The sequence below is a fragment of the Seriola lalandi genome, unplaced genomic scaffold (genome assembly GCF_002814215.2).
Source record: "Seriola lalandi dorsalis isolate HSWRI2012SDOR001 ecotype SW California unplaced genomic scaffold, Sedor1 jcf7180002054907, whole genome shotgun sequence".
Classification (NCBI taxonomy): Eukaryota; Metazoa; Chordata; class Actinopteri; order Carangiformes; family Carangidae; genus Seriola; species Seriola lalandi.
Genome location: NW_019525459.1, coordinates 294,132 through 301,776, shown reverse-complemented (window position 1 = coordinate 301,776; position 7,645 = coordinate 294,132). Strand labels below are relative to the sequence as shown.

The window sequence follows — 7,645 nt, the reverse complement described above, 5'->3', positions numbered from 1 at the left end:
GTTTTGTCGACACTGTCAGACATTTATAAAGAGGTCACAGTTAAAGCTGGTGTTGTACTGACGACATTATACTGAGAGCTATTCCCTGTTTACATACACCAGGGGTCAGAATATTAGGAACACCTCTGAATATAATGTAGTCCAGTACAACACCATCACTGACTCTGAGCTCAATGATAAAACATAGAAGTGAACATTATAGACGTCCTAACGTGGACTTGATGGAACAACAGTTAGAGATGCTTACCTCTGAGCTGTGGTCGTGCTGTCATGTTGCCCACACAGAGAGGTTTCAGAGGGAGGGGCTTCCTCCTCTCTGTCCTCACACTGATCCATAGCAGAGCCCCCACCGTCACACCAACACAACAACCTGCTGGGAGAGCGCACACATCATTTCCCATCATGCCTCTCAGTCACATGACAAACACACAGAGCTCTGACGGGAGGAAACCCATGGAGCTTTGGAACAGCTGCTTCATCCCAATAATCAATACACTGATCTGACAGTTTCCATGTTGGTGGAAGTTTTCACTTCTGTCTGACGGACTTTGAAAAGCTCTTCAACATCTGGAACACCACTGTACTGTACTACTGTATCCGGTCAGAGCACGCAGCCAAAAGCTCCACACATCAACCATGTTACCTGAATCCACATCAGCTCCCAGAGACTTTCTACCTTCACCTGTAGGTTCTCCTGAAGTACAGGTTCAAATCCCGCCTTCACTAAATGGCCTCTACGCAGTTTACACAGACGGGACCATGGCAGCACGCGACATGACGCAGCAACAGCGGGAACGTTAAATATGAAACTAAAGTGAACAGGCCTACAGCCTGGTAGGCGTGTGGGGGAGGGGTGCTGCACTTTTACTTTAAAACTTTAAAACAACACAAGTTACATCAATGTCGGGACGGTTTCTTCTCACTCACAACTCGGGACTTTTCCCGCCACTGGTACCGGACGGTTCGAGCCCTGAACCAGTGAGACGTGTCCAGTCAAAGCTGGGAGCTGACTGTTAGTCACATCTCTGCTGTTCCTACCGGAAGTAAACACCTCACTCACCTGAACAAACTTCATTCAAGAGTCAAACTGTGGAAAGTGTCGCTTACAAATACCTTTCGACGGAGGGAGAGGACGCCGCGGCTCCGCGAGCTCAAGAAGTGAAACTAAACTGTCCAATGGGCGGTGCCGTGACGTCACGGTTGACTAGGTAACAGGAGGAAGACGCGGGCGGAGCCAACAAGAATGAGAACAGGTAAACAGACTTGATATGAGAGTTTTCTAATGGGCTGAATACGATGTGAGAACAGCCCCGACAACACTGTGGACAACAGTTAATGTTATATTATGTTAGTTAGTTAGTTAGTTAGTTAGTTAGTTAGTTGGTTAGTTAGTTAGTTAGTTAGTTAGTTAGTTAGTTAGTTAGTTAGTTAGAAGCTGAGACCGATGGAGACATAGTTGTGCTGCAGCAGAAGATGAAGATATAGATCAAACAGATCAGACAGAAGTTCATAGATATTTATGAAATAGATCAGACAGAAATTTATAAATACAGATGAAACAGATCAGACAGAGGTTTATAGATCTATGATTGTAACCTCAGATCAATTTACCCAGGAACAGCCTCATGATTCTGGTGATTTTCAGTAGAAAAAACACGGAGGCTAAAACTGAGATCATGAAGAGGTCATGGGGAGTCATGTACCCATGGGCTCAAATTAGGATCAGAATGAGCTTATAAATTGATCTTCACATATAATTATTTTTATTTGTATTTATAATTATTATAATGACTTTTACTATTGCAATTTATCTTGATAATTTTCCCTCAGTGTGAAAGTGAAGGTACGCTGTGCAGATTAAATAAAACTTATTCTCCTGTCCTGTTTTGAGAATGATATAAACACGTGTGTATTTGTTCTCATTTTCACTACATCTGACATTAATGTGACCGTCTTGCAGAGGGTTACATGTTTGCTTGTTTCCTCCTGTACTAACTGAATTGCACATGATGGACATGACCAGTAGATGTCAGTGTGACACAATGAGTGTAGATTGTGATAAACCTGTAGAAGGAGCAGCCACTGCCTCTGACCCACCATGAGCCCCTCAAGTCCTTTTTTAAATATTGTGTTACAAGATAATATCCTGTAATCATGTACTTTCACTCTATAATTATGAATTCATAACTTTTCCTTGTAAGTGAGGAATCTGAGGACTTCCTGTTTTTCAGACAGCAGGTGGCGCTGCAGGACGATTTATATACTGCAAAACTATATACTCAAAATAAATCAAATGATACAGATGAGCCAGATCCAAACACAGTTGTGACTGAATTCATAAGAAAAACAACAAAAAATATTTAAGATAACAAAGTAGTTTTAAACAATCCCTGCTCTTTATAACTGAGTTGATTTGGGAAATAAAGGTTTGGAAGTTATTAACTCATCTTTTAAATTACTTTTTGCAGTAATCATCATTGGTATTGATGCAACACAACACTCTCAATGTGAGTATCTTTATTAAGAGTAAAGTGAATAAGTAAAGAAAAACATACGTTAAAATTAAAATCTATAAAATTCAGGGACAGATAATAAAAGTGATATTTTATGATATTTATAATTACAACATATCGGACTTGGAGACAAGTCAAACAGTCAATACCTGACTTTGAGAAATATTAGAAAATAGGAATTTTAATAGAAACAAATCTGAAAAATGTAATAAAGAAAAAGATTTCTCACAGATTAAAGAAGAAGACAAGAGGAGGAAGGTTCTTCGGTGTGTTCAGGATCATTGTCGTGTTGGAAACTTCCTCACACTGACTTGTCTTCATAGCACCGTCTATAAATGTCGCCTCCACTTCACCTCTTGCTCTCATGCAGCCTCATCTCAGCTGACTCCCACCTCCATGTTCCTGAGCTGCCAACATTCATCAGGCCTCTTTTCATGTTCTTTAGAAAAGTTTGGTGATCAGTGTTTTTGCTCGTGGACGCCGTGTGTAGAGGTCGGCTTCACGCAGCGTCTGATCAGCGGCTGAAACACAGATTTCCACAGACTGGCGCCAAGTCAGACGCATTTACTCGTCTGTTTTACAATGCAAGGTTGTGTAAATAGTAGAGTGTGTGTGGCGTCACTGTTCGAGGACGCCCACTTCTCCTACTGTTACTGGTAGTATGGCTCTTGCTGTACCTCCTCACCACTGCTGCAGCTCTGTTCATCCACAGAATATACTGTATATGTACGAAGATTTTACATTCACTGACATCACAGACAGAAACAGTGAGAAGCTGAGAAATAAAGATCTGCTGGTTTACGTCTCCTCCTTTTGATTTAATCCCAGAGGATTTTCACTCGGCTGCTGATGGACTCTCAACAGACTGAGTCATGTTTCTGCTTCTACTGATGTGGTGTTCATTTATTGTAAAGATCACTGAACCTGTGGTGTGTCAGTGTGACCGCCGGCAGCCACGAATTTATGTTAAAGATGCATGAGATTGAGTGAAAAGGTGATGCCATTTATTTGCCTTCATACCTGAAACCAAGAGATTCACCAACAACCTCTGAAACCTCCTCGCTGCTTTTCAAAGCTCCTGCTGCTGGTAGACAGAAGAAACCATGTGGATGTGACCAAGACCATAGAAAGTAACAAAAATAGGTAAGAATACAAAGAGTTAATATTTACTCTAATACAGTAATATTCAAGTATATTGAGTCGGTGTTGAGCAGCTGCCTGACTGTGTGGCCCTCTCTGTTCTACTTCAGTTCAACCCAACAAAATACTTCATCAGTGACAGTTCACAAACCTCCAAACAGAAACACATGAGAGAAAAAGGGCAAAGCAGTTTTGGCTAATTTAGCATATCTGGCTAACTAGCAGTAATAAGCTGTGTCTCAATTCAGGGGCCACATCGTTCAGGGGCTGCGTCACAGTGGACTCTCCCATTTTAAAGGCTTCTTCAAGTGCTTCTTTCTTTTCCTGGGCAACGGGGGATCCACCTGTTGGATCCTTCATGGCCCAACGTATCCCAAGATTCATTGCATGCTGAAAATGAAAGCAAGAGAGCAGATAGCCTGAGGGTTACAATGTTAAATGTAAGTATTGTGTTTCAGCTCAGTTCAACAGCTAAAGCCACGCAAAGATAAGGGCGGGAACAGCCTGTGACGCACATCAAAAATCCACCGCAGACCAGACCGTCTCATTTCAGTTCGGCCTTCGCAGCCTCTGAACTGGAGCCTCCACTGAGAGTTTAGGCTAACGTTAGCAGCTCTTTGCCTGAAGCTACAAGTCTGTCCTCTTCCTCAAATCATTATCTCTTGTTAATTATCAAACTCTGTTTTTTAGCCTCTGTCTGTTAGTTTGATATCATGTAAGATGTGCCGTGTGTGTCAAATCACCTGCTATAAACTACTGAGAAGTTTTACTGTCTGTATCTCATCTGAGAATCTGTAAATTATAATACAGCCACCGTTCATTTCACGTCTCTGTTTTTTGTTCCTTTTCTAGTGGAAACGAACATTTGTTCAACTCTCCAGCTGCCATGACTCTAATGCTGCGTTCATGTTGAATCATGGAAAAGATGTTCACCTCATCCTCAGACTTGTGAGCATTTCTGACAGTGACGATATCTCCCACTAGGTGAAAAGAACTACAGACATGTCGTCGGGTCTGTTGGCAGAACAGCTGTAAATGCACCACCAAAATAAAATGAAAACATTCAGAACATTAAGACTAATATAATGATTTTATGTGAGCTGTATTCCGGCTGTTTAGTGGTTTCACTTGGTAACAAACTGTTCCGGATACACAGCAGGAGAAGCTTGTTCTAAAGAGACTATTTGTAAGGTTGTGTTTTGCCTGATGGCGGTGACTGTTGCTTGCAAAGAGCTTCATCCATCATTGCATTCACAATACCAGAGGTTATAATACATCCTCTCAGCAACTTCGTCTTCAGCAGACTCGATATCAGAAAGTGACGAGAAGGTCCATCTGAGGTAGGGCTAGCTGGTTAGCATGCTAACTCCAATGGAAGAAAAGAAGTGACAGAAATAGAAGCAAAACCCTCAAAGAGTTTACTCTGTTGTTGTGTTCCACCTCTTGAGACAGATGTTTGCGTTTGATGCTGAACTCAGGTTGCTTCTAGACTGGTGAGTAAACAGCTGCTAATGCTAATGTTAGCTATGTTGCAATGGCAAAATTTAAAAACAGCTCCTTCCACTGTTCATCTGCTGTGACTACCAGGTCAGCACCAGGGCTAACCCACTTAATGTGTGAGCCCTAGATGAGGCCGATTTTCTCGTTTTATCCCACTCTGCCCACGCACAGCGAACGCAGCATTATCCTGCTGAGGAGAAGCTGCTTCTGCGTCAGATACAGGAAACAATGTTGCCACAGTTGCTATGAATTATCACTGCTAACCGCTACAGTCACGTTCTAGAACACGCGCCGGCAGCTCCGATTCTAGAACTTTCCGTCTGACGTAGTGACAGTAACACAGGTGGGGGGCGGGGCTTAGTGATGGGCCAGTTAACGACGAACGACAGACTACCACCTGGTCTGGAAACATGAAACATGATTGGTGGAGCAGAACTCGTGGTCTATGGCGTCATCAAACTTCAGGAGCTTTATGGAGTCAAAACCTAAAACCATCTTTCAATTTATGAAACAAATAAAAATATTCAAAAATAAATGATTTAATAAAACGAAATATAATGGAAAACACAATAATAATAACAAAACTTTTTAATATTTTGCTCTTGATTTTACTTGACTGTCTTTTGTCACCTAAAACAAATATAACAAGATAAAATAGCTTCTACAGTTTCATGTCTCGTTTTTAAGTTGAACTGTCTCTTTGGTGTTGAATTTATTTTCATTAATTGTTTTTACTCCTGTTTTAATTGCGTTCGTATCTTTCTACCTGTAATTTGAACAGATGTCGCTTCGCTGCCTTGTTTGAACTCTCGGTCACGTGTGTTTTGAAAATAAATAAAGACTTTTACGTTATTAGCGTATCTTTATTTTACGCGTTCATCAGCCTCTCTCTCTTTCCCCTTTATCCCAATGTCTCTCTACCTGTTTCTGTCTCCTCCCCTCCTCTCTCTCTCCCTCTCTCTCTCTCTCTCTTTCAGTCTCGCTGCTGCTGCTCAGACGGCAACAGCTCCGCCCGCCTCTCCGTCTTTCACCGTCTGTGTCTACCTGTCTCTCTGCCTCTCTCTCTCTTTCTACCTGCCTCCCCCCTCCCTTCATCCCTCCCTCCGTCCCTCTCCTCCCCCCTCTTGGTGCGGACATGCTCCCGGGGCTCCGGAGATGAGGCTCCGAAATGTCTCCTTCCTGACGGTCTTGTTGTTCGGGCTGTGCGGGCTGGTCTCCCTGTCCTGGTACACCGCCTTCAGCAGCTCCAGAGGTAAGACGCGATCCCGGTGTGTCCCGGTGTGTGTATCTGTGTGTGTGTGTATCTGTGTGTGTGTGTGTATGTGGGGGGGGACGCTCGGTTTGTCATGCTCTACACTCCGGGGTGAAGAGGGGGGGGGGTCGTCAGAGAGAGGTCTCCGCTTTGTGTTTTGGATATTGCAGAAAAACAGACGATGGTGTTGATGTGAGGCTGCAGGCTTCAGATGGTGTGGAGGTGAGGGGAGCGCTTGGTTTGTGATGCACCACATGCCAGCCAAGAGGAGTGGGTCTACATGAGGGGGAGACTTAGAGAGGGGAGGGGGGTGATTTGATTCTGTTGCAGAAAAAACACATGATGCTGGTGATGTGAGGGGAAGCTCCAGAGCTGAGGTAATCAGGGGAGCGCTTGGTTTGTGATGCACCACATCCCAACTAAGAAAAGCGGGTCTACATGGAGGGAGAGATGGAAGGGAAAGTGGTGGTGGTGGTGGGGGTTTAGTTGAAAACACAAGAGGCATGTGTATGTAGAGGGATGCTCTGGTTCTACCGTATTGAAGGGAGCGCTTGATTTGTCATGCATGACATGCCAGCCGAGGGGAGAGGGTCTGTGGAGAAGTGAGGAGACGGGTTGATTGGATTTTTGTTGCAGGAGAAAAGAGAAATGATGCTGGTGAATGTGAAGGGAAGCTCCAGTTCATGAAGTAATGAAAGGAGCACTTGATTTGTGGTACAGCACGTCCCAGAAAAGAGGACAGGTTGTAGATAATGAAGGAGCTAGGAGAGGGTGGATGTTTGATTTTCTTTCAGTCTTTGAGTAGCAGTAAAACATGTGAGACGCGTGTTTGTGGGAACTTCCAAATCCTGAGGTAATGAAGGGAGCGCTTGGTTTGTGATGCACAACAGAAGGACAAAGGGTCTACATTAGGGAGAGAGATGGGTAATGGGAGGGAGGGTTGTTTGATTTTGTTGCGATTTGTTGCTTTGGATGGAAAATAATTTTTCCTGAGGATGTGGAGGGAACCTTCAGGGTCTGAGGGGAGCGCTTGGTTTACGATGCACCACATGTCAGCTGAGAGGAGCGGGTTTACATGAAGGGGAAACGGCTTGATTTGATTCTGTAGCAGAAAAAACACATGATGCTGATAATGTGAGGGGAAGCTCCAGCACTTAGGTAAACAGGGGAGCGCTGGATGTGTGATACACTATATGCCAACTAAGAGGAGAGGGGCTAGATGGAGGGGAGAGGTGTAGAG

The 7,645-nt window shown here is 43.6% G+C and overlaps 1 protein-coding gene across 1 annotated transcript in view; it reads left to right on the top strand.

Annotated features, from left to right (window-relative positions):
• Positions 1–6,139: 6,139 nt before the first annotated feature.
• mgat4b (alpha-1,3-mannosyl-glycoprotein 4-beta-N-acetylglucosaminyltransferase B) overlaps positions 6,140–7,645 on the top strand; it is a 78,699-nt gene continuing 77,193 nt past the window's right edge. The window contains exon 1 of the mRNA XM_087169688.1: positions 6,140–6,405. Coding sequence (XP_087025814.1) covers positions 6,309–6,405 — 97 coding nt within the window. The 5' untranslated portion in view covers positions 6,140–6,308. The remainder of the gene's footprint in view (positions 6,406–7,645) is intronic.